The sequence below is a fragment of the Carassius carassius genome, chromosome 22, assembly GCF_963082965.1.
Source record: "Carassius carassius chromosome 22, fCarCar2.1, whole genome shotgun sequence".
Classification (NCBI taxonomy): domain Eukaryota; kingdom Metazoa; phylum Chordata; class Actinopteri; order Cypriniformes; family Cyprinidae; genus Carassius; species Carassius carassius.
Genome location: NC_081776.1, coordinates 27,632,610 through 27,659,769, shown reverse-complemented (window position 1 = coordinate 27,659,769; position 27,160 = coordinate 27,632,610). Strand labels below are relative to the sequence as shown.

At 40.5% G+C, this 27,160-nt stretch overlaps 1 protein-coding gene across 1 annotated transcript in view; it reads left to right on the top strand.

Annotated features, from left to right (window-relative positions):
* The window catches only part of LOC132099268 (guanylate-binding protein 1-like), a 97,529-nt gene extending 83,931 nt beyond the window's left edge, over window positions 1–13,598 (top strand). The window contains exon 8 of the mRNA XM_059505705.1: window positions 13,150–13,598. Coding sequence (XP_059361688.1) covers window positions 13,150–13,589 — 440 coding nt within the window. The 3' untranslated portion in view covers window positions 13,590–13,598. The remainder of the gene's footprint in view (window positions 1–13,149) is intronic.
* Window positions 13,599–27,160: the final 13,562 nt, after the last annotated feature.

Genomic DNA, 27,160 nt, shown 5'->3' with positions numbered 1-27,160 from the left:
ATATCAGACGTAAATTTTCGCCGGTTCTGAGGTGTGTGCAAAGTTTCATGACTTTTCGAGCATGTTTAGGCTCTCAAAAATGCAATTCATCTTAGAGAAGAAGAATAATAACAATAATTAAAGCTGCAAGCAGCGATGAACGGGCCCTCGCACCCGGGCTCACTGGCAGCGAGTGGCTTTAGTAAATAGGTGAACGGTGAGTAATATGCATTTAAACTCATAAATATAAGTGGAATATATCAATGTTTATTCCATATATGTGCCAATCTTTCTGTTGCCAGCAGGTGGCGCTATCATTATAGTGGAAAATTGGCCTTCAGATGTGTTCAGGCCAGGACTCTTATCGAACATGCGAAGTCTGGGGAAGATCGAACATTTTATGCCTGAGTTACAACAACTTCTCTTGCTGTGGCGAGACATCAAATTTTGTCATGGCGCCATGGACACGCCCTTTAACAAAAACTGAAGATCTCCGCAATTTAACATTGCACAGGCCTTTAGATTAGACTGACCACAAAAAAATACATTAATGGCAAAAGATTTCTAGGAGTAGTTTGTCGCAGCGTAAAACATGTCACTTCCTGTTGCCAGCAGGTGGCACTATGACTATAACTGAATATGGGCATGTAGATCTGTTAAGGGCAGAAGTCTTATCTAACATGTGAAGTTTGGGGCAGATTGGACTTTGTATGTCTGAGTTACAGCAACTTCCTTTTCATGGCGAAACATCGAAATTTGCCAGGCCGCCCTGGACACGCCCTTTAATGAAACCTCAAGATCTTCGCAATTTAACATCGCAAAGGCCTTTAGATTTAACTGACCAAGTTTGGTGTTGATCTGAATAAATCTCTAGGAGGAGTTTGTTAAAGTACAACCCCTGAAAATGGCAAAAACAACGCCAATTTTGCAGAGAAAATTCTAAATAACCGACTTCCTGTTGGGATTCGGATTTCATACCAAGAGACTTTTTTGTAGGTATTGGTGTGTTACATGTGTGTACCGATTTTTGTACATGTACGTGATACATAGCTTGAGGCGCACTCCGTTGAAAGTGTATATGCACTCAGTTGAAAGTGTATAGGTGGCGCTATCGAGCCATTTTGCCACACCCAATGGAATATTGGCCTTCAGATCTGTTCAGGCCAGGACCCTTATCACACATGTGAAGTTTGGGCAAGATCTGACATTTTATGCCTGAGTTATAACATCTTTTATTCCCATGGCCACACATCGAACTTCGTCACAGCGCCATGGACACGCCTTTTAACGAACACTCAAGATCTTCACAACTAAACATCACACAGGTCTTTAGATTAGACTGACCACAAAAATAACATTGATGTCATAAACTTTCAAGGAGTAGTTTGTCGCAGCGTAAAACATGTCACTTCCTGTTGCCAGCAGGTGGCGCTATGACTATAACTGAATATGGGCATGTAGATCTGTTAAGGGCTGAAGTCTTATCTAACATGTGAAGTTTGGGTTAGATTGGACATTGTATGTCTGAGTTACAGCAACTTCCTTTTTCATGGCGAAACATCGAAATTTGTCAGGCCGCCATGGACACGCCCTTTAACGAAAACTCAAAATCTTCGCAATTTAACATCGCAAAGGCCTTTAGATTAGGCATACCAACTTTGGTGTTGATCTGAATGAATCTCTAGGAGGAGTTCGTTAAAATACAACGCATGGAAATGACAAAAATGACACAAAATTTGCTCATAAAATTAAAAATAACCGACTTCCTGTTGGGTTTCGGATTTTGCTCCAAGAGACTTTTTTGTAGGTATTGGAGAGATACATGTGTATACTGATTTTCATACATGTACATGAAACGTAGCTCGAGGCGCACACCGTTGAAAGTGTATAGGTGGCGCTATCGAGCCATTTTGCCACACCCGATGGAATATTGGCCTACAGATCTGTTCAGGCCAGGACTTTTATCAAACATGTGAAGTTTGGGGAAGATCGGACATTTTATGCCTGAGTTATAACATCTTTTATTCCCATGGCGAGACTTTCAATTTTGTCACGGCGCCATAGACACGCCCCTTAACGAAAACTCAAGATCTTCACAACTTAACATCGCACAGGCCTTTAGATTAGACTGACCACAAAAAAGACATTGATGTCAAAAAATTTCTAGGAGTAGTGTGTCGAAGTGTAAAATATGTCACTTCCTGTTGCCTATAGGTGGCGCTATGACTATAACTAAATATGGGCATGTAAATATGTTCAGGTTCGGAGTCTCATCAAACATGTGAAGTGTGGGGCAGATTGGACATTGTATGTCGGAGTTATAGCAACTTCATTTTTCATGGCGAATCATCGAAATTCGCCAGGCCGCCACGGACACGCCCTTTAACGAAAACTCAAAATCTTCGCAATTTAACATTGCAAAGGCCTTTAGATTAGGCAAACCAACTTTGGTGTTGATCTGAATTAATCTCTAGGAGGAGTTCGTTAAAATACAACGCATGGAAATGACAAAAATGACACAAAATTTGCTCATAAAATTAAGAATAACTGACTTCCTGTTGGGTTTCGGATTTTGCTCCAAGAGACTTTTTTGTAGGTATTGGAGAGATACATGTGTATACCAATTTTCATACATGTACGTGAAACGTAGCTCGAGGTGCACACCGTTGAACGTGTATAGGTGGCGCTGTCGAGCCATTTTGCCACACCCACTTCTGAAACCCATATCAGACGTAAATTTTCGCCAGTTCTGAGGTGTGTGCAAAGTTTCATGACTTTTCGAGCATGTTTAGGCTCTCAAAAATGCGATTCATCTTAGAGAAGAATAATAATAGTAATAATAATAATAATAATAATAATAATAAACGAAGCAATTCCAAGAGGGTCCTCACACCATCGGTGCTCAGGCCCTAATTAAAGCTGCAAGCAGCGATGAACGGGCCCTCGCACCCGGGCTCACCGCCAGCGAGAGGCTTTAGTAAATTGGCGAACGGCGAGATATATGCATTTAAAGTCGTAAATATAAGTGGAATATGTCAAAATTATTTATATGTGCCAGTCTTTCTGTTGCCAGCAGGTGGCGCTGTCATTATAATGGAATATTGGCCTTCAGATGTGTTCAGGCAAGGACTCTTATCACACATGTAAAGTTTGGGGAAGATCGGACATTGTATGTCTGAGTTACAACAACTTCCTTTTTCATGGCGAAACATCGAAATTTGTCAGGCTGCCATGGACACGCCCTTTAACGAAATCTCAAGATCTTCCCAATTTAACTTCGCAAAGGCCTTTAGATTTAACTGACCAAGTTTGATGTTGATCTGAATAGATCTCTAGGAGGAGTTCGTTAAAGTACAACCCCTGAAAATGCCAAAAACAACACCAATTTTGCAGAGAACATTCTAGATAACTGACTTCCTGTTTGGATTCGGATTTCGTACCAAGAGACTTTTTCGTAGATATTGGTGTGTTACATGTGTGTACTGATTTTTGTACATGTACGTGAAACATAGCTTGAGGCGCACTCCGTTGAAAGTGTATATGCACTCAGTTGAAAGTGTATAGGTGGCACTATCGAGCCATTTTGCCACACCCAATGGAATATTGGCCTTCAGATCTCTTCAGGCCAGGACCCTTATCACACATGTGAAGTTTGGGCAAGATCGGACATTTTATGCCTGAGTTATAACATCTTTTATTCCCATGGCGACACATCGAACTTCGTCACGGCGCCATGGACACGCCTTTTAACGAAAACTCAAGATCTTCACAACTAAACATTACACAGGTCTTTAGATTAGACTGACCACAAAAATAACATTGATGTCATAAAATTTCTAGGAGTAGTTTGTCGCAGTGTAAAATATTTCACTTCCTGTTGCCAATAGGTGGCGCTATGACTATAACTGAATATTGGCATGTAGATCTGTTCAGGTCAAGAGTCTTATCCAACATGTGACGTTTGGGGCAGATTGGACATTGTATGTCTGAGTTACAGCAACTTCCTTTTTCATGGCGAAACATCGAAATTTGTCAGGCCGCCATGGACACGCCCTTTAACGAAACCTCAAGTCCTTCGCAATTTAACATCGCAAAGGGCTTTAGATTACACTGACCAAGTTTGGTGTTCATCTGAATAAATCTCTAGGAGGAGTTCGTTAAAGTACAACCCCTGAAAATGGCAAAAACAACACCAATTTTGCAAATTCAAAATAATCGATTTCCTGTTGGGATTAGGATTTCGTACCAAGAGACTTTTTTGTAGGTATTGGTGTGTTACATGTGTGTACCAATTTTTGTACATGTACGTGAAACATAGCTCGAGGCGCACTCCGTTGAAAGTGTATAGGTGGCGCTATCGAGCCATTTTGCCACACCCGATGGAATATTGGCTTTCAGATCTGTTCAGGCCAGGACTTTTATCAAACATGTGAACATCTTTTATTCCCATGGCGAGACTTTGAATTTTGTCACGGCTCCATGGACACGCCCCTTAACAAAAACTCAAGATCTTCACAACTTAACATCGCACAGGCCTTTAGATTAGACTGACCACAAAAAAGACATTGACGTCATAAAATTTCTAGGAGTAGTTAGTCGCAGTGTAAAATATGTCACTTCCTGTTGCCAATAGGTGGCGCTATGACTATAACTGAATATGGGCATGTCAATCTGTTCAGGTTCGGAGTCTCATCAAACATGTGAAGTTTGGGGCAGATTGGACATTGTATGTCTGAGTTATAGCAACTTCATTGTTCATGGCGAATCATCGAAATTCGCCAGGCCGCCACGGACACGCCCTTTAACGAAAACTCAAAATCTTCGCAATTTAACATCGCAAAGGCCTTTAGATTAGGCATACCAACTTTGGTGTTGATCTGAATTAATCTCTAGGAGGAGTTCGTTAAAATACAACGCATGGAAATGACAAAAATTACACAAAATTTGCTCATAAAATTAAAAATAACCGACTTCCTGTTGGGTTTCGGATTTTGCTCCAAGAGACTTTTTTGTAGGTATTGGAGTGATACATGTGTATACCAATTTTCATACATGTACGTGAAACATAGCTCGAGGCGCACACTGTTGAACGTGTATAGGTGGCGCTGTCGAGCCATTTTGCCACACCCACTTCTGAAACCCATATCAGACGTAAATTTTCGCCAGTTCTGAGGTGTGTGCAAAGTTTCATGACTTTTCGAGCATGTTTAGGCTCTCAAAAATGCGATTCATCTTAGAGAATAATAATAATAATAATAATAATAATAATAAACGGAGCAATTCCAAGAGGGTCCTCACACCATCGGTGCTCGGGCCCTAATAATAATAATAATAATAATAATTAAAGCTGCAAGCAGCGATGAACGGGCCCTCGCACCCGGGCTCACCACCAGCGTGTTGATTTAGTAAAAAGATGAACGGTGAGAAATATGCATTTCATGTCATAAACATAATTGCAATATGTCAAAGTCATTAATATGTGCCAATCTTGATATTGCCAGCAGGTGGCGCTATCATCATAATGGAATATTGGCCTTCAGATGTGTTCAGGCCAGGACTCTTATCAATCATGTGAAGTTAGGGGAAGATTGAACATTTTATGCCTGAGTTACAACAACTTCTCTTGCTGTGGCGAGACATCAAATTTTGTCACAGCGCCATGGACACGCCCTTAAACAAAAATTCAAGATCTCCACAATTTAACATTGCGAAGACCTTTAGATTAGACTGACCAAAATAAAATGTTGATGTCATTAAATTTCTAGGAGTAGTTTGTTACAACGTAAAACATGTCACTTCCTGTTGCCAGCAGGTGGTGCTATGGCTATAACTGAATATTGGCATTTAGATCTGTTCAGGTCAAAAGTCTTATCCAACATGTGAAGTTTGGGGCAGATTGGACATTGTATGTCTAAGTTACAACAACTTCCTTTTTCATGGCGAAACATCGAAATTTGTCAGGCCGCCATGGACATGCACTTTAACGAAACCTCAAGATCTTCGCAATTTAATATCGCAAAGGCCTTTAGTTTTAACTGGCCAAGTTTGATGTTGATCTGAATAAATCTCTAGGAGGAGTTTGTTAAAGTACAACCCCTGAAAATGGCAAAAACAACGCCGATTTTGCAGAGAAAATTCTAAATAACCGACTTCCTGTTGGGATTCGGATTTCGTACCAAGAGACTTTTTTGTAGATATTGGTGTGGTACATGTGTGTACCGATTTTTGTACATGTACGTGAAACATAGCTCGAGGTGCACTCCGTTGAAAGTGTATATGCACTCAGTTGAAAGTGTATAGGTGGCGCTATTGAGCCATTTTGCCACACCCAATGGAATATTGGCTTTCAGATCTGTTCAGGCCAGGACCCTTACCACACATGTGAAGTTTGGGCAAGATCGGACATTTTATGCCTGAGTTATAACATCTTTTATTCCCATGGCAACACATCGAATTTCGTCACGGCACCATGGACACGCCTTTTAACGAAAACTCAAGATCTTCACAATTTAACATCGCACAGGCCCTTAGATTAGACTGACCACAAAAAAAGACATAGATGTCAAATATTTCTAGGAGTAGTTTGTCGCAGCGTAAAATATGTCACTTCCTCTTGCCAATAGGTGGCGCTATGGCTATAACTGAATATGAGCATGTCAATCTGTTCAGGTTCGGAGTCTTATCAACCATGTGAAGTTTGGGGCAGATTGGACATTGTATGTCTGAGTTATAGCAACTTCATTTTTCATGGCGAATCATAGAAATTCGCCAGGCCACCACGGACACGCCCTTCGACGAAAACTCAATCTCTTCGAATTTAACATTGCAGAGGCCTTTAGATAAGGCATACCAAATTTGGTGTTGATCTGAATAAATCTCTAGGAGGAGTTTGTTAAAATACAACGCATGGAAATGACAAAAATTACACAAAATTTGCTCATAATATTAAAAATAACCAACTTCCTGTTGGGTTTAGAATTTTGCTCCAGGAGTCTTTTTTGTAGGTATTGGTGTGTTACATGTGTGTGCCAATTTTCGTGCATGTACGTGAAACATAGCTCGAGGTGCACACCGTTGAACGTCTATAGCCATTTTGCCACACCCACTTCTGAAACCCATATCAGACGTACATTTTCGTCAGTTCTGAGGTGTGTGCAAAGTTTCGTGACTTTTTGAGCATGTTTAGGCTCTCAAAAATGCGATTCATTTTGGGGAAGCGGAATAATAATAATAATAATAATTTATTTTTATTTTTATTTATTTATTTGATAGGGACAATGCACATTAATGAACATCTGCATTGAAACAACAAAAACAGACGTAAACATGCCAGATTATAGCCACAGGGCTAATTTACATCCGTAGTCCCTTAATTGGCAAATTACAGAAATACAGAACTTATAACATACAAAATGACAAAAATGAATAAGTTCAAGCAAAGTAAAATAAAAGTCACTTAATGGTCACAAAACTGGTTTGCTTTAAGCCACACTTTGAGTTTGATTTTAAATATAAGAAATGTGGAACATTCCCTTACAGTAATGGGGATACTGTTCCATAACTTACAAGCCTTCACAGACAGAGCATTTTGTCCAAAGGCTGTTCTTCTGAAAGGCACCTCACAGTCACCTCTAGTGGAAGCCCGTGTCCTGGCACCACTGTGAGTCTATAATTTAAAGAAGTCTGACATGGGAGATGGGGCTAATCCATTTAACACTTTGTAAACAAAACAGGCATATTTAAAATGTTTAAAATTGTCTAGACTTAATAGATTATGTGTTTGTAATATATTACAAATATGGAAGGAAATTGTTTTTTTATCAAAGACTTTTAAGGCATTTTTATAGAGTGATTCTATTGATTTGAGTGTGTTCATACCAGTCAATGTCCAACTTGTACAACAATATTCAATATGTGATAAAATCATAGAATGTAGAAACACCTTAGCAGCCCCAAATGGTATAAATTGACGGATTTGTTTAAAATTTCGTAGATTTAATTTTACTGTACTCGATATTCTTTTTACATGTTTTTTAAAACTTAATGTGGAATCAAGGGTCACACCAAGGTATTTGAATTCCGGGACGATTTCTAATTCTTCTCCTCTTAAAAATACACCAGATTGTTTAATGTCGCGGGACTGTTTTGTGAACATCATACAAACTGTCTTTTTAGTATTGAGTAACAGACAGGATTTAAAAAGCCATTCATTTACAGGGACCAAAGCGGAGGTCAGGATGGCAGAAGCCTCTTGAACACTTATTGCACTTGTGAAGATGACTGCATCATCAGCATACATTTGAAATTCAACATCAACACAAGTGTTTGGAAGGTCATTTATATATAAAGAAAATAATAAGGGACCGAGTATTGACCCCTTGAGGCACACCAACGGGGACATCCAGGAAAGACGATTTGACACTGTTAATGTTAACACACTGTTTTCTTGAGTCCAAATACGATTTAATCCATTGAATGGCATTTGAGGAAAAGTTAAAATATGTCAATTTAGATAATAAAATCTCATGATTAACAGTGTCAAATGCTTTTTTAAAATCTAAAAACACAGCACCGACACAAGCACTATTGTCCAATTTACTTTTTACTTTTTCTACAAACAAACTGTTGGCAAATTCAGTTGAATGATTGGTGCGGAACCCAAATTGCATCGGATGCAAGGGGGAGTGGCCTTTATTTAGATGCTCATTTATAATTTTAGCAACCCACCTCTCAGCGACTTTGGAGACCACTGGAAGGATACTGATTGGTCGGTAGTTGGCTACATTTAATTTATCACCAGATTTAAAGATTGGGGTGACTAAGGCCATTTTCCAGAAGGATGGAACAATTCTCTGCTTGAATGATAAATTGATCATATATGTTATTGGAGCAATTAAGGAGTCTTTACATAATTTTAGAGAATGTGAATCGAACCCATAAGCATCCTTTGCTTTAGAACTCTTAAGCGATCCAATGATGTTGTCTACCTCCTGCTCTGTTATTTCACACAAATTGAACACAGGCTTGGAAGGATCAATGGGTCTAGTTATTTTCTCAGGTGGCTCAAACAGTTCAGTTATCTCCCTAACAGATTTAGAAAAATATTGGTTACATTTATTCGATAGAGAATTTGGGTTATTTACTACAGCGTTGTTAATTTTGAGTTCAAAGTCTTCAATTGATTCTTTCTTTTGTCTACCAAGTAATTTGTTGAGATTTTGCCAGATCTTTTTGCCATTCCCTTTTGCATCAGTGATAATATCCATGAAGAATTTTGCTTTTGCCTTTCGCATATAGTTAGTGACTTTATTTCTTAAGGATGTAAATTTTTGCCTATCTATTGTAAGACCTGATTTTAATGATTTTTAAGTTGCACATCCCTCTCCTTCATTAATTTCCTACACTCATCATTTAACCAAGGTAACAACTTTCCTTTTCTCTTATTATGGCTTCCTCTTTTGGTAAAATTTAACATTATTTGATTGATTTTAGACTGAAACAGATTACTACAATTCTCTATGTCCTCACTTTGATTTAATTCACTCCAATCGGTTTCTTGCAAAGCCGCCGCAAAGTTTGGCATTTGGTTTTTTGGAATAGCATTATACACAGTATGAGTGTGTGAAACTTTGAAACGTCTTTTTGTGAGCTTTCTTGAAAAAAAGCATTGTGATCTGATAAGCCTGTCATAAAGTTAAATGTTTTTGTAATTCTTTCAGGTCGATTGACAAAAAGTAAATCTATTAATGTTTTGGAATGTGAAGTTATCCGAGTGGGCTGTTGAATTAATTGTGTGAAATTATAGCGGTCTGTAGTTTCTTTAAGATGTTTTCTAACCTTCTTTTCATTCCAATTTACGTTAAAATCACCAATAATAATGGTTTCTTTATTTAAATCACAATATTTGAGAAGAAGTTAAAATTTTTCATAGAAATCCAACTTTGCAGATGGTTTACGATATACACATATTATAGTAAATGACATTGAAGATGAAAGGGATACGTCTACTCCGACACCCTCAATTTGGATATCCTCTGGCCATACAATCTGTTTACTATTAAAAGTATCTCTCACATACAACAAAACTCCTCCGACCCTACCATGCTCCCTGTCATTCCTGTACACATTATACCCAGGCATATTTACAACAAAATCTGGAGAGTTATGTGTCAGCCATGTTTCAGAGAGGCCTATAAAATCAATGTTGGAATTGCAGAGCAGGTGTTCTAGCTCTTCTCGTTTAGGTGCCATACTCCTTATATTTAAATGGCCGCCTAATAAGCCTATAGGTTTGGCTTGCGGATCCCATATTATTTTTGCCTGATTCAGAGTATGGAAAATATTAGATGATCTATGTCTTTTCAACACGAGATTCCTGGTTTTAGTCTGTATTGTTACTTGGGCAATGGGTGGAAACTGCGGTGTGGAGCACTCACCGGTAGAGGTGACAGTACCTGACTGCACTGCCGGTGACCGCCGCGGATTTTGGCTTGTCCATGGATATGAGACGTTTGCAATGGATCTTTGCAGTCGGCAGCCTGAGCCTGGTCTGGTAGTAGCTGGACTGTCGCTGCTGAGGCCTGAGCCTGGCCTGGTGGTAGCTGGACTGCTGCTAAGGCCTGAGCCTGGCCTGGTGGTAGCTGGACTGCTGCTGCCTAGGCATGATTCTGGCCTGGTGGTAGCTGGACTGCTGCTGCTGAGGCCTAAGCCTGGCCTGGTGGTAGCTGGACTGCTACTGCTGAGGCCTAAGCCTGGCCTGGTGGTAGCTGGACTGCTGCTGCTGAGGCCTAAGCCTGGCCTGGTGGTAGCTGGACTGCTACTGCTGAGGCCTAAGCCTGGCCTGGTGGTAGCTGGACTGCTACTGCTGAGGCCTAACCCTGGCCTAGTGGTAGCTGGACTGCTACTGCTGAGGCCTGAGCCTGGCCTGATGGTAGCTGGACTGCTGCTGCTGAGGCCTGAGCCTGGCTTGGTAGTAGCTGGACTGCTACTGCTGAGGCCTGAGCCTGGCCTGATGGTAGCTGGACTGCTGCTGCTGAGGCCTGAGCCTGGCTTGGTAGTAGCTGGACTGCTGCTGCTGAGGCCTGAGCCTGGCCTGGTGGTAGCTGGACTGCTGCTGCTGAGGCCTGATTCTGGCCTGGTAGTAGCTGGACTGCTGCTGCTGAGGCCTGAGCCTGGCCTGGTGGTAGCTGGACTGCTGCTGCTGAGGCCTGAGCCTGGCCTGGTGGTAGCTGGACTGCTGCTGCTGAGGCCTGAGTCTGAGCCTGGCCTGGTGGTAGCTGGACTGCTGCTGCTGAGGCCTGAGCCTGGACTGATGGTAGCTGGGCTGCTGAGGCCTGAGCCTGGCCTGGTAGTAGCTAGGCTAATGCTACTACTGTTGCTACTACTGTTGCGGAGGCCTGGCCCAGTGACAGCCTGGTTACTGCTGATGCTAAGGCCTAAGCCTGGCTCAATGGTAACTGGACTGCTGCTACTGCTGCCATTGAGGCCTAAGCCTGGCCTGGTGGTTGCTGATCTGCCGCTGCTGAAACCTGGGCCTGGCCTGATGGTTGCATACAGTTTGCTTCTTTCATCCACTAGTTCATGTTCATGTTGGTGAAGAGCAAGACCATTAATACACCTTTGCTGTTTAGTAGTCATCAGTCCCAGAGGGAATATATCTGTTGGTTCCTTCCTTCCAGTTGAATAATCCCAAACCAACACTGCTTTCTGAAGACAATGTTTGGACAAATCACTGTTTAGATCTGGGTTAAGATTTACAGATGGGCCAGGATTTAACTGTATATCCCCACTTAGTAGCAGCAAGACTAGTAGAATCTTGTTATCATGCCATTTGCTTCTTTTTGTGTATTGTTTTCTGTCTTTAGTAGCAATTCCAGTATAATGATCTTTCTGCCAGAAAATAGAATAAGCAATATGCTGTCCATATCCAAAATAAATTTGTCTTGATATATCATTAAAGGGTACATGATGTGTAGGAACAACTGATTGATTTCTAGCCAAAGAAAGGCCTTGAGCTGATGGAACAAGCAGGAACCACATACAAAGCAGCATTGTCCAAATACATCCATTTTCTCTGTACCTTTTGGTTGATTCTTTCTTTGAATTGAGGTATCTTATAATAAATAAATATTATAATAATAAACGGAGCAATTCCAAGAGGGTTCTCGCACCATCGGTGCTCGGGCCCTAATAATAATAAACGGAGCAATTCCAAGAGGGTCCTCACACCATCGGTGCTCGGGCCATAATAATAATAATAAACGGAGCAATTCCAAGAGGGTCCTCGCACCATCGGTGCTCGGCCCCTAATAATCCTTAGGGGAACAATAGGTTACCTGCGCCCATTGGCTCGGGCCCTAATAATAAACAGAGCAGATACAATAGGGTCCTCACACCACCGGTGCTCGGGCCCTAATAATAAACAAAGCAGATACAAGAGGGTCCTCTTACCTCGGTGCTCGGGCCCTAATTACCAAACAGTAAATGGAAAATATATAATAATGTTTGGATTTCTCAATGTCCTTTTCCCATTTTAATTTTATTTCAGAGATTCTCAAAATTTCTGTTACAGTCTCAGTGATGCAATTCTCTCTCTTTCTCTCTCTTACACTCTGTTACAATGTCATTTTTTTCTGTGTTCTGCATTGTGGATGAGTTATTGATTTTATTTCACACATTCTCAAAAAGTTGTTCTGTGTCAGTCACACCAGTTTATAAATTTGTGTGTAAGTTTTGTTACTCTTGATATTTACTCTTGTCTCCCCTTCATTGCACTTATGTGCACTTTTTTCTGCATTGTGGCTCATTTGTATATTGTACATACATAAGCACCTATATATTTTCATATTTTTTGCCCCATTCCCATTCATTTCCTAAGGCAGTCATTTTGACCACAAACAACACAAGTGAGGCTACTTCTTTAAACGAACATTTAGCTTTTTCAAATCAAGTCACCCATTCTGTTATTTTCAATAACACTATTGAAATATTTAATATACCAAACTTTAAAGTCATCGACACTACTATATTTATTCTCAAAGTTAACATTTGTCTCTTGAACTCTACATGGAGCTGCTTGTCCAATGTATGACCAGTTTTACAGTAAAATAGAACCCTTTAATATATCATGGTGTCTCTTCTCTGTCTCTGAAGCATCTGGGTTTTTTTCAGAGGAAAAAGAGAAAGCAGCCTTCCTGGGGCAGAAAATTAAAGCTGGAGAGGAGAAGCAGCGACAACTCAAAGAGAAGATGGAAGCAGAGAGACAGAGCAACGAAGAGAGGATGAGACAGATGAAGGACAAGATGGATGAGGAGCTAAGGCTTCAGAAAGAGGAGGCTGAACGTGCCATGAACAGTAAACTGAGAGAGCAGGCTGATCTGCAGGAGAAGGGCTTTAAGGAGAAGGCAGACAGGATGAGCCAAGAGATCGAAGAGTTCAGGAGAAAGAGCACTGAAGCCGAAAGTAACAAAGCTAGAGAGTTTGCTGCTATTTTAGAAAACTCAGACAGGAGACATGAGGAGTTTATGGCTATGATGATGCAGCAGCACAGAGAACACATGATGGCCATGCAGAAGCCGGATCCACATGCAAGCATCTGTCGTATCATGTGAAATGGATTGTCTCAGTGATCCTCATTGAACAGGAAATTATATAATTTCACTTTAAAAGCTTGCCTAGTCTGGCCTATGGCTCCGATTTATCATTATTACATGTTTATCAGGTTGGCTTGAGAAAAACTATCTACTGATCTGCTACTTAAGCTTAATATTATTATTCTTAGACAAAATTTCTGAACGCTACTCCTCCTAGAGTTTTCAAACTAGAACCACCAAACTCAACCCCAGCTCTTCAGACTGTTCTGACTTATTGTACTTTATATCGGTATCATATATCTATCTATACTAGCGTCATGCCAATCATGCTAGAAACACACTAACAACATGCTAGTAGCATGCTAATAATGCTAGTTACACGCTATTAACATGCTAATCATGATAGATACATGCTATCAACATGTTAGTAACTTCTAATCGTGCTAGCAACATGCTGATCATACTAAAACATGCCAATGACATGTTTGTAACTTGCTAATCATTCTAGGAACATGCTATTAACTTAATAATCATGCTAACAACATGCAAGTCATCTAACTAACTATCTATCTAGTCATGCTAGCAACATGTTAGTAACATAATGAATAAATAATGCTAGAAACATGCTAGTCATGTATATATCTGGTCATGCTAGTGACATGTTAATCATGCTTAAAAAATGCTAGCGACATGCTATTAACTTAATAATCATGCTAACAACATGCAAGTCATCTAACTAACTATCTATCTAGTCATGCTAGCAACATGTTAGTAACATAATGAATAAATAATGCTAGAAACATGCTAGTCATGTATATATCTGGTCATGCTAGTGACATGTTAATCATGCTTGAAAAATGCTAGCGACATGCAAATTACTTTGTAGTCATGCTATGCTAGTCACTTGCTAATCAAGCTAGCAACATGCTAGTAATACGCTAATCATGTTAACATGGTTCATGTTTCTCATATCACACCGCAGAATCGCTTTCTTAATTGATAATTTTGTAATGGATTGTCTTTTCCCTTGGCAGAATACTTTAAGATAAAATAAAGATAAGATCCAACTCCAATAAGGTGGCTACAACACCTGACAGTAAAGCACCCTAATCACACATGTACATCTCAGAGATGTCTATTTGATGTATTAATTTACATATGCCAGATGTATTTTTAAGAGTGCTTGCTCATGTCTCTAAGATGTTTCCTGTCAGATGTCAAATAGACATTTATTAGAATGCATGTAAAACTGCTTCTAAAATGTTTATCAAAGTTAACAGCGGATGATTCCCAGATCTTTAGCAGATGTCTTACATATGTACTTGTAATGTCAAGGGATTTGAAAACTAGATTATTGGTGTGTGCTGTTTAGCTGTTTATGTTTGTTTATCTAATGTAGCTCTTGTAAATCGGTCATGATGAGAACGCAAGGCTCCTTTTTGGAACTGAGAAACAACCATTCTTTAACTGAATGCGCATTGCGATGACGTAATGGGACATATCGAAGCCAAAAAAAGGAAAGAAAATTTGCAAACTTTTGTGAAAATTGCAGAGTTTGCTTGATTTTGCAATAAATTCAGCAATCATAAAATTCGAAAATCCTGGAGGGATTGACCAGTTCTCAGGTCCTTACACTGGCTTCCAGTTACATTTGGGATTGATTTTAAAGTACTTTTACTCGTTTATAAATCACTCAATGGCCTAAGACCAAAATACATTGCAGATATGTTCACTGAATATAAACCTAACAGACAACTCAGATCATTAGGATCGAGTCAGTTAGGCCCAATTCTACCCCTTAGCCCTTCCCCTTTCCCCTACCCCTCCGTTTCGCGTGTTTACGTGAAGGGGTAGTGGTGTCTCGATTCTCTTTTGGATGGAGGGGAAGGGGTATAAAATAGAATTGGGATTGGGCCTTAGAAATACCAAGGGTTCACACAAAACAAGGGGAGTCCGCCTTTAATTTCAATTTAAATTTATTTCAATTTAATATAAAGCACAATTAAACACAACTACTGTTGACCAAAGTGCTGAACAAAGTAAAAACAGCAAAATCACAGATAACTTTGCCGCTCGCAGTTGGAATCAGCTTCAAGAAGAGATCAGATGTGCTAAAACCTATCTTAGCTATACATTTATCTCAGCTATACATTTAGTGAATGAGCACTGTGTGTATCATGACCGAACTGATTGCACTTAATATTATGTATAAATATTGTTTATAAATATGTTTTGTTGTTGTAATGATTATTTTCATTCCTTATATTTAAAGCACTTTGAATTACCATTATGTATGAAATGTGCTATATAAATAAATTTGCCTTGCCTAATAGTGGCTATGAGGGTGATTTTTGGTAACCAAAAGGGTCACAATAAAAAAAATGCATACTAACTATTAGCATATTAACAGAATAACATGCTAAGCTAACATACTACAGCGTCTAACACTTCAGTTTCATCCATCGCACCTGTAACAAATTAGCTCAAAGTGAGATGTACATAATTAATCATAACGGGTTATTATTAACTACATTCATCTTCAGGAATTACTTGTAGCCTTATAGCATTAATAGTACAATAAAATGATTTGTTTGTCCGCAGGGCGGAGAGTGTTAATCGTTTATTGACTCTAAGTAAAATTATTTCTCTGGCCACAAAAAATTATTTTACTACTAATACATTGCTCCCAGAGCATATAACGAAACCGGAACGTTAAAGTGACTTCGTCCTGTGAGCAGGGAACACAGACAACCAAGTGTGAATACATCTGGATTTTTATTAAACTACACTACAGGGGAACATGAAACATCTGACTAAACACAAACATACACACATTAAACATAGATGCCAACGCAAGGAAGGCATGGATAGAAAGAGAGAGAGAGAGATAGAGAGCGAGAGTGAGAGAGAACGCGCTGCAGAGAGAGAGAGAGAGCGAGCGCTCACACGAAAGAGAATGGAGAGTCATGGCAGCATTTACTCATAGACTAAATCACAACCTGTTAAGAACAATCAAAGAATCTCATCACCTCAATTAAAAGGGTCAAAGCCTAGAAGCACATCTAAATAGTTAACAAGCGTTTATTTGCATTGGTTCTGAAGTTGCTGAGTAAAGTGTCCTGGTGCATGTATAATGCATAAACTCCTGTTGAATCCTGTTAGGAGTGAAACCCTCATTATTTCATCCATGGGTTGACTGCCCTGAAGTGAATCAACAAAGTTGCTGAAAACTGGCAGAAGATGAGACTCTTCCCCGAAGGGGAGTCCTGAGGTGTCCAAGGTGATGGTAGTCTCCAGGGAACCGCAAGTTAAGAGAGACTACTTTTTGGGTGTGGAAGAGGTTTTATCTGGTTTCCCGGTAACACCCCTTTTGGTTGGATTGACCAATAACAAGGCATATAGTTACAGTGGAATAGTGTTTTTTTGTCTCAATGACACCTGGTTTGCATATTTTATGAATGGCGTGATGAACTGGTTATCTGGTAACCTAAACTATGGTACAAATAGTATGATGCATTTTAGGCTCACATATTAGAGATATTTAGCTAAGGCAAACCGAGAGGTTTAATTAGGTACCAAGAAAGATATGCAAGAAAGATAGAAACATAAAGATACATTCTGGTGCTTGAATATAGGCACTTAGAGGTCAACTAACAAGAGAACCATAACTATGCTAATATGAGCTGAGAAACATACATTCACACAAGAATATATCGTATACATTTGGAATGGCTTATGTTCTGAGTTAAATGCAAGAAGGTTTGAGTGTGTGAGTGTGAGCGGCATGGGGATGTTTTTTCCTCTGCATGCTTGGGCCATTGAAGCCGATTAAGATCTCTTTGAAGCTTATGAGTCCGAGCTAGGAATATAGAGGTGTTCCTGGATATGTTCAAACAGGCCCCCAATGGTGTCAATGGCACCATTTGATGCAGACTCATTGGCTGTTATCATGATCTGGTCCATACGCTACAGTCCTCCTTTTCGACGACAGTCATCTTAATAGTCGGATGGCAGGTTAATCATGATGGACGTGTAGCAGGTGGTTACTAGTTGTGGGTTACTGTTGTGGTAGGCTACCACAACAGGTGTGTGTATCCCGATGTGATTGTTTCCTTGCCAACATTCAACATTGACAATGTCTGTAAATCTGGAGTTTTCTGATGCACTTCTTGTGAGTTGATGCGATTTGAAGCCAGATCAGGATGGCTGTCACTTGTACATTGATGACTGGAAGTCCAGCTTGCCGTGTTGCTGTGGGAGAGGTTTGCTGTTAACCCACAAAACACCTGATCTGGGCACACCGTGCCTCAACATTGCATCCTTAAAGGGCCATTGACCATGTGGCTTTGGGGCATTGGTCCTCTGTATGGATGTGTTGGCTGTTGAGGGCCATTAAAGTTTGGAGGCACATCTCTGTGATCACTTTCCAGGTTCCATTGTGACTGGAGAATCGCTAGATGGTTCAGGAAGTGCAGAGCAGGCTCTTTTTGTCATCTGAGTAGTTTGTCCTCTGGTGGGAGCGGTGTTTCGCTGAAGTGGCACTCCCTTTAGTTCTGGCCATGTTGTTGGTGTAGAGGCAGTAGATGGTGAATCCAGCTGTCAGATAAACCCTTGGGATGAGGGTAAATCAGGCATGGCAAAGAATGCAGATGCCATGTTAGGTGGGTCAGTCCACCTAGTTAGCGTTAGCTATGAATCATTGTCTCTTGTGAAGAGCAGCTTTAAAATTGGCAGTTGTCTCCCCAGTAAAGGGGGTGTTGCTCAAAGTGGGGCTGGGTTCCCTCCATTCCCTTGAAGGTGTGTGGTTGAGGGTTTGGCCACGCTGTCTGTTGAGCTGAACAGCGACCCCTTTTTGTATATGCTGGGACTGCAGCCTTATATATTCACAAGAGTAAATGTCTGGTAAGGTCTTGGCAGAAAGTTCTTGCACTTGACAGGGCTTCTCAAGGGGGTTGCGATGTCATGGTTGACATCAAGACCTAATAGTGAAGCTCATACACTTGTTTGTGAAGGCAGGTCTGGTTTGAGGCTCAAGGCCATATTCTCATGGGTAGCTGTGAGATTTTCTCGTGACCTCTGTGACCTGACAGTCTGTTTGGGTGAACTGTTTGGCTGAAGTGGCAGGGGTTTTGCACTTCCGACTTGAGTTTCGGCTGTCTCAAGTTCAGCAAAGGATCAACGTGATCCAGCAGCTCTTTATCAACGTGAAGTTGGTATACGTGTATGACTGCATGTTCAGTGCGTACTTTTGGGGCCTTAAAAGTTCAGTTCTGTTTCTGAGCTTTAACGTGGGGTCTATCAAAGAGTCAGAGGTGACTTAAAAATTGGGTTTACTTCATTGTCACCGGAGCTCCAAGGCTCGCCTTGTAATCCAACATTCTGTTTCCTGGTTGCCCCCCTTTTCAATTGGGTTCCTCAGGAGTCTTAATAGGTTTGTGTGGTGACCGGTATGCTGACAGGTTTTGGATCATCCTGGATGTGCAGCCATCAGCTGAAATGGCTGGGTGATGCCATTACTTGGTGATGGAATGGCTGGCCCTGTGGTTAGTGGCTGGTTAGCAAGGATCTGGGTCATGGGCTGGTCTGACCTTGAGACTGGGTTCTCGCGACCAGCTGAGATGTCAAGCCAGATCTTTGTGACCTGGCAGTGCACTTCAGATGAGTTGGATGGCTGGAAAGTTGACATTCCCGCACTTGAGCCTAATTCTATGAATGCTCCAAGTCCAGTTGTGTTGTGTACACGGGGTGTACAGTCTCATGAAGCTGATGGTCAGATGCAGTGGAGTTGGCCATGTTTGTATTTTGGCCTGTAGTGAGTGGTCAGCTGTCTGCTGATGTGCTGTCTGGGTGCCATGACCGTCTGGCTTTAGGATGGATGTCTCTGTGGCGAGAGACTGTTGGCTGAGATCTGGGCATTTCTCTTAGTTGGAGGGCATTCTGGTAGGTTGTTTGTTTCTCATGCCACATATAGTTAAAAGGACTCTGTTGGTCTGATCATGTTTGTCCTGAAGGTGAAGCCACTCCCAGGATCAGTTCCTTTTACCCTCTGGAGTCTAATGGTATTTTTGGGGCCTGAAGAAGTTTTGTCATGCCCTGACATTTGTGCTTTTTTCAGTTTCTTATAAAAATCTAAATGGCTAAAGTCTTATCTCACTGTAATCAGCACAAACTGGGCTATAATAATAATAATATGTGATCAGCATGTATGTACATGATTGTGTTTTTGAGAAAAAAAATGTTATGTGTGGTTAGTGAAAAACTAAAAATGTTAAATCAATTGAATAAGGCAATAAAACACATAAAGAACATTGGTTCCCGGGACTTCTGAGAACTGGAGCTTGTACACTAAATTTTTTCTTTCTAAATTATGTGAAAATCATCTTGTTTACTCACTCACAGAAAACAATATATTGATTTAAATTTTCTAAGACACTTTTTGTTGGTAAAAGTCATATGCGAGTAGGCGTCAACTATCATGAATATCATTGTGATTTACACCTGAGAAGACAAAGGCCTGCATAATGAGCCTTTCAGTCAGCTGCATCACTGAGAGGGGAAGAGTTACAAGAAAGAATGTGAGGACAAAATAAATGTATATATGTTTAAATTTGTAGTTTATTTAAAATATATTGAATTATCCCACAGCATGATTTAATATCCACTTGGGAGTGCAGTTAGGAACAATCAAAGCTGACTTTCAAACTGATTTTTTTGCATCATTAATCCAGTCACACAATCCTTCAGAAATAATTTTAACAATCTTATTTTCTACAAAAAAAACATTTATTGTTATTATTATCATTATTATTATTATTAATGTAGAAAAGAGCTGATAATATTTTTTCAGGTTTTTTAGGGGGGATACATTGAAAGAACAGCATTGTTTGTTACACTTGTTACAGTTACATTTTTTTTGTTACATTTATATTATTTACATCAAGCTTTTGAATGGTATAGTACTGTATATTGTTATTGAAACTTCATAATATTTCACTTGATTATACATTTAGTCAGGAATTATAGTTTGGAAAAAGTCTTTGGAAAAAGTCTAACTAGTAAAATGTTTACACATTATGTGAAAACGAGTACAAGTATATAAATAAATAAAAAGAGACTGTTACGGTCCCTACAAATGTCTAGGAGTTTAAAGGGATGCATAACATCATAGATGGACACGGCTGGAGTATCCCAAAATAATCCTTTATTTTAACACAAAATACTCACAAAAGTAACCAAAATTATCAGATAGGGAGCCCAGCAACATAATAAAGAAATAACTAAATTAACAGAAACAGGCTGGGGCTCCCTGCTCCAAAATAACAAGATAGGAGCAGGAGACGATGTGGTAATGGAGAAGTCTGTGGCTGGCAGAGAGAGAATGAAAGTGCATAGAGAGAAAATGCCTCCATCCATTTTATAGCCTCATTTCCCCAGCTCGACCATTCAGAATCTGAAGACAAAAAGAGAATTAAGAAATGAGCACTACTAATTATTTGAGGACTCTGGGCTGGGGCGTACGCGAGACGCGTGTAACATCCCCACCCCCAGATGGTGAATGGGGAGCCAAAAATAAAGAAATCCCCCAATCACCATGTAACAACACGCGACAACGCATCTGCCAGGACAATATTTTTGCCAGCTACATGTTTTATCTCCAGATTAAAAGCTTGGACAAACAAAGCCCATCTCATTAGGCGCTGATTGGAATTACGCATTTGATTAATAAAAGTGAGAGGATTGTGATCTGTATAAACAGTAACTGGACATGAACAGGAGCCAATATAAACCTCAAAATTATTAAGGGCCAAAATTAGAGCGAGAGCCTCTTTTTCAATTGTTGAGTAAGACTTTTGATGTTTTTTAAATTTTTTAGAAAAGTAGCACACAGGGTGTTCAATACCATCAGACCCATCCTGCAACAAAAAAGCACTTCTTCCCGCATCACTAGCATCAATAGCTAGTTTAAAATCACGATCATAAACTGGGGCAGCAAGAACAGGTGCGTGCATCAGAAGGGCTTTAAGAGACTCAAAAACATGCTGGCATTCGTTAATTAATGGTTAAATTTATGGTTAAATTTGCGTCAACCAGCCTCTGAAATACCTGTTTTAACTGATCGATGTGCTCATCCCATGTTGCAGAGTGAACCACTATGTCATCCAAATATGCAACACACCCTGGCACCCCCCACAAAACGCGGTTAACCAACCGCTGAAAAGTAGCAGGCGCATTGCGTGCCCCAAAAGGCATTACAGTATACTGTAAAAATGCATCAGGGGTAACAAATGCACTAATTTCTCTGCCATGCTGAGTTAAAGGCACTTGCCAATAGCCTTTAAAGAGGTCTAACTTTGTCACAACAGCTGCTGACCCTACACGGTCGACACAATCCTCCATACGAGGAAGAGGATGACAGTCAGGCTTAGTGACATTGTTAACCTTCCTAAAGTCTGTGCAGAAATGGTCAAACCCATCAGACTTGATAGCAAGAAGACTAACTCCATGAGCTAATACTAGGTTCCGCAATGCCATGCGACAACATATAGTTAACTTGGTTTTGGAGGCATTGACGTTTTTCAGGGTTGACACGATACGGATGCTGTTTAATTGGCGTGTTGTCATCAACGTCAATATCATGCTACAATACATGTGTTTGGGATGGCACATCTAAAAACAATAAAACATGACCTTTGATTAATCTTAATATGTCTGTACGGTGTGAACAAGGGAGATGCAAAAAACAAGAATCAAAGTTAGCAAGCATCTCAGAATTCTTTAAACAACCTTGAATTGTAGCAACAGAAGGGCTCTCCATCTCACAATCGATATCAGAAACATCTAGCGACTCACAGGCCTCAAAAACAGTTTCAGCACCGAATGGCAACACCGAAGGATCATTTACCTTCAAAGCACTAGACAGAGGCAAACAGACAGTTGAACATTCAGCATTGGACAAGGCCATGACTGTATTAACATCACCAAAACTGGGCTTGTTCAACTGCTCACGATCATAATAAGGTTTGAACATATTAATATGACAAAGTCTGCTACGACGAGCACGGTCAGGAGTAGCTACAATATAATTCCGGTCACTGACTCTCTTTTCTATGACATAGGGGCCACTGTAGCGTGCCTGAAGGCTGGACCCAGTAATGGGTAAAAACACCAAAACTTTATCCTCAGGCTTAAACTGTCTGACCACTGCCTTTTTATCAAACCAGCATTTCATCTTGGACTGAGCAGCAGACAAGTGTTGTGTAGCCAATTCACAAGCACGGTATAACTTGTAGCGAAAGGAGCTGACATAATCAAGCAGACTTTCGGTTGAGACTCATTCAACCAGTTCTCCCGAAGCAGTCTTAAAGGACCACGTACATTATGAGCGAACACTAAATTCTGCAAATAGCAGAAGATGTACACCATCATCCCATTCTTTTTTCATTTTCAAGGCAATAAGCACGAAGCATAGATTTAGGGGTTTGATGAAACCTTTCAAGTGTACCTTGACTTTCCGGATGGTAAGCGCTTGAAAAACAATGGGTGATGTTCAGCTGACCGACTACTTGTGCAAACACACAAGACATAAAGTTTGTGCCCTGGTCTGTTTGAATTACCTTAGGGAGTCCAAACAATGAGAAAAACTTAACGAGTGCCTTTACAACTGCAGGTGCAGTGATTTTTTGCATAGGTATAGCTTCACGAAAGCGTGTTGAAGCACACATAATGGTCAATAAAAACTGGTTACCAGATTTGGTATGAGGCAACGGACCCACACAATCAACAATAACGTGATCAAATGATGAATCAACAGCTGGAATGGGGAATAAAGGGTATGGTGGGATGGGTGGGTTCGACTTTCCAGAGACTCGACATGTGTGACATGTTCTACAGTGTAACTTCACATCCTGTTTTATCCCTGGCCAAAAAAAATGGCGCAAAATACGACTGTAGGTTTTGATAACACCTAGATGACCGGATAAAGGATTGTCATGTGCCAGACTCAGTATTTCATTGCGAAAATAGTTTGGAACAACAACCTGTGTGACAAAACTCCAATCATCCTGTGTGGAAGCGTAAGATGGTGTCCACTTACGCAGCAGGACATCGTTTTTAAGAAAATAACCAGAAGACATATCTGCAAGCTCATCCTCAGAAACAACTAATTCAAATAAAGAGGAGAGACGGATCACGCTTCTGCTCTAAAATCAAACGTTTCCGAGACATCTGCGAACCACCAAAGCTCTCCAATTGCTCCTTTGGCTCTTGCACAGTATTTAGCAACCGGTGCACGCTACCTTCACATGACACCATGGTACAGAGGTTGTAGGAGGAAGACAAGTGATGGGGCTAATCTCGGATGATAACTTGGATTCCATTTCAGGATGTATCATAAAGCTATCCTCTAAAGCAGGGATAGGCAACTCCGGTCCTGGAGGGCCACTATCCTGCATAGTTTAGCTTCAGCCCTCATAAAAACTGACCTGCCTGTATCTATCTAGTAATCCCGAAAACACTGATTGTCTTGTCCAGTTGTGTTTAATTAGGGTTGGAGCTAAACTCTGCAGGACAGTGGCCCTCCAGGACCGAAGTTGCCTATCCCTGCTCTAAACCATCATGCTCCAAAACATTAGCTTTAGCCATAGAACTCGTGACAGCACATACAGGAAACACTGTGGGATATTTCATCTGCAATTCATCAGGGCCTTCAGAGACAAAGGGCACAGTAGTAACTTCAGGATTTACTAGAATTTTACCCCCAGCCAAATCATTTCCCAAAAGAAAATCCACTCCTTTAATAGGAAAAACAGTGCATGCAGCCACTGCAACTGGACCAGACACCAGGTCCAAGTCGAGCTCAATAGAGTGCATGGGCAAATTTACACACTTCATTCCAAAAACCTGCACCAGCTCATCGCAGCTTAAGGAGGTTTTATCTGAAAAAGGCATCACACTTTGAAGAATAATAGATCTAGAAGCAGCAGTATCATTCAAAATTGTTACTGGGACCTATACGCAGCTGTCAGGCAATGAGACTTCACCCTTTATAATAAAAGGAGAATAAATGTCCAAGTCCATGTGTTCAGTTTGAGGGGGCTGCAGTACTATTGATGTTTTAACTAGCGCATCTGCCTTAGGTTTCTTTTTATTCAACAGAAAACAGCTGTTTATTAGATGGCCACGCTTTTTACAATAAGCACACACAGGCCTCGCCTTAGTTATACTGTCTTTAGGACTGACATGCTCACTAAAGTGAGGGTGCGTAATAGGACCACGCTGCGACAAAGGAAAAGGCGGCTTTTCAAAGCTCTCTTTGTGGATCAGAACGACAAATTAGTGACTTTTTGTTCATTCAAGTATGTTGCAATTTTGTCTGGCAGACAATTTTTTAATTCCTCAATGAGGATTAAATCAGGAAGCTGCTCAAAGTTCTTCACCTCTTGTGCAGAACACCAACGATCAAACAATACAATTTTCTCATGACCAAATTCAGCATAACTTTGGCCCTCGGCCTTCTTATAACGGCGAAACTTCTGCCTATAAGCCTCAGGAACCAACTCATAAGACCTTAGAACTGCAGACTTCACCTGGTCATAATCTAAACCTGCATCAGGCGAAAGAGAAGCATCGCCTCCTGGGCTTTGCCCGTAAATACACACTGGATTAGAGGCCAAACCTCCGTAGGCCACTTTAAGGTCATTGCTACTCGCTCAAACAGCACAAAATATTTGTCAACATCTTTGTCAGAAAAAGGCGGGATTAAACGAATGCATTTATTAACATCAAAATCTATGTCCATAGCAGAATCCCTGCTCAACTGTCTAGCTTTAACGCGAAATGATTCACGTCTTCCTGTCTCCTCGATTTCAAATTTGCGCAGCTCAAACTCATGCTGGAGCTCTTTTTCTTTAAGATCCAAGCGTCGCATTTCCACTTGTAACTCCAGTTTATGGAGCTCATGATTGGGATGCGTAACAACATGTGAAGGGACAGCGCTGATAGGAGGGAGAAACTTTCTTTCAGCTAAGGCAGTGTGCAATTGTTACTTAATATCTTGTTTTTTATCTTGTTTTGAAATGGGCACTTTAAAATCGAGATCAGATTATTTTTAGTGCATTGTTCAAATTCTTCTAAATTTGGGTGAGCTACAAAGTCCTCTAGACTAAACTCCATAATGAGAACGAAAAAACACGCAGTCAAAATAAAGAAAACACTTAGAGAGGACAAAAAGACATTGTCAAGCCTCATCCAGCCAACAGCAAAACAACAACAGAAGCCAAAATACACAATTAATAGCTACTGTTATTTGGGAAATGCACTGTGAAGTGAAGTGGTGATACAAAATAGTGCACAGCATAAATACGAAGCAAACCAATGCACCCCTCTACCTGTACCTCCCTTACACAACCTCACCTGTCTCACTAAAACCCTGGTCTTCATGCAGGTTCTGCGGCGGGTTTTTATGCACTGAAAACCAGTAGGTTTGTGAGGTCAAATAAACGACCACCCAATAGCCTACAGACGTGCTCCCGAGATAACTGCTTTCGCAGCTAACACTAACCACTCCCCGCGACACTATCAACACAAAAAAAAAATATGTGAAGCCCAAAGGACAACACCTCTTTAGCCTAACGGGAGAAAATGAATAAAAAAACAGTGCACGAGAGAAAAAAAACACTTCACTCACCTGTATTTCCCATGACAATACCATGTAAAGGGTCTCAAATTAAGAAAAATACTCCTAAACACAACAAAGTAATCCTTTATTTTAACACAAAATACTCACAAAAGTAACCAAAATAATGAGATAGGGAGCCCAGCAACATAATAAAGAAATAACTAAACTAACAGAAACAGGCTGGGGCTCCCTGCTCCAAAATAACAACAAGATAGGAGCAGGAGAAGATGTGATAATGGAGAAGTCTGTGGCTGGCAGAGAGAGAATGAAAGGGTCCGCCTCCATCCATTTTATAGCCTCGTTTCCCCAGCTCGACCAATCAGAATCTGAAGACAAAAAAATAATAAAAAAATTAGCACTACTAATTATTTGAGGACTCTGGGCCAGGGCGTACGCGAGACGCGTGTAACAGAGACTTTATTCAGCAGAGACTGATCTCTGCTGAATAAAGTGGTTCATAATTTTTTTCTGAGGAAATCCAAATCTGAAATCCTCAACTACATCACATCTTTTTGGGGTGAATTATGTCTTATTCCTCTCATCGCGAAGCAAACAGTAAAATAAAAAAACTTGAACAACAGTCTCTCTGCATTGTCTTCTGTTGTATGGGCCTATTGAAGCTGCGCGCTTCAGTGAAACAGACATCGCATTGTTTCCATATGGATTACTTTATCACAGAATATTTGTTTTCGGCAGCACTTGTTTAGTTTAAAAGTAGTGTGACGGGAGGAGCACAAGACAGACACAGTGGGCGTGGCGTCAGGCCTCGGAGAGGCTTTTATTAACAGAAAATCAAATAAAACAGGGGATAAAAGTGGCCAAAGGGGAAGAGTGTCCAAAATAAACAGGGAATCTGGTGTCCTCGTCGTGCTGCGGGGTTCGTGTGGGATGGGCAGTGTTCATGGAGGAAGGG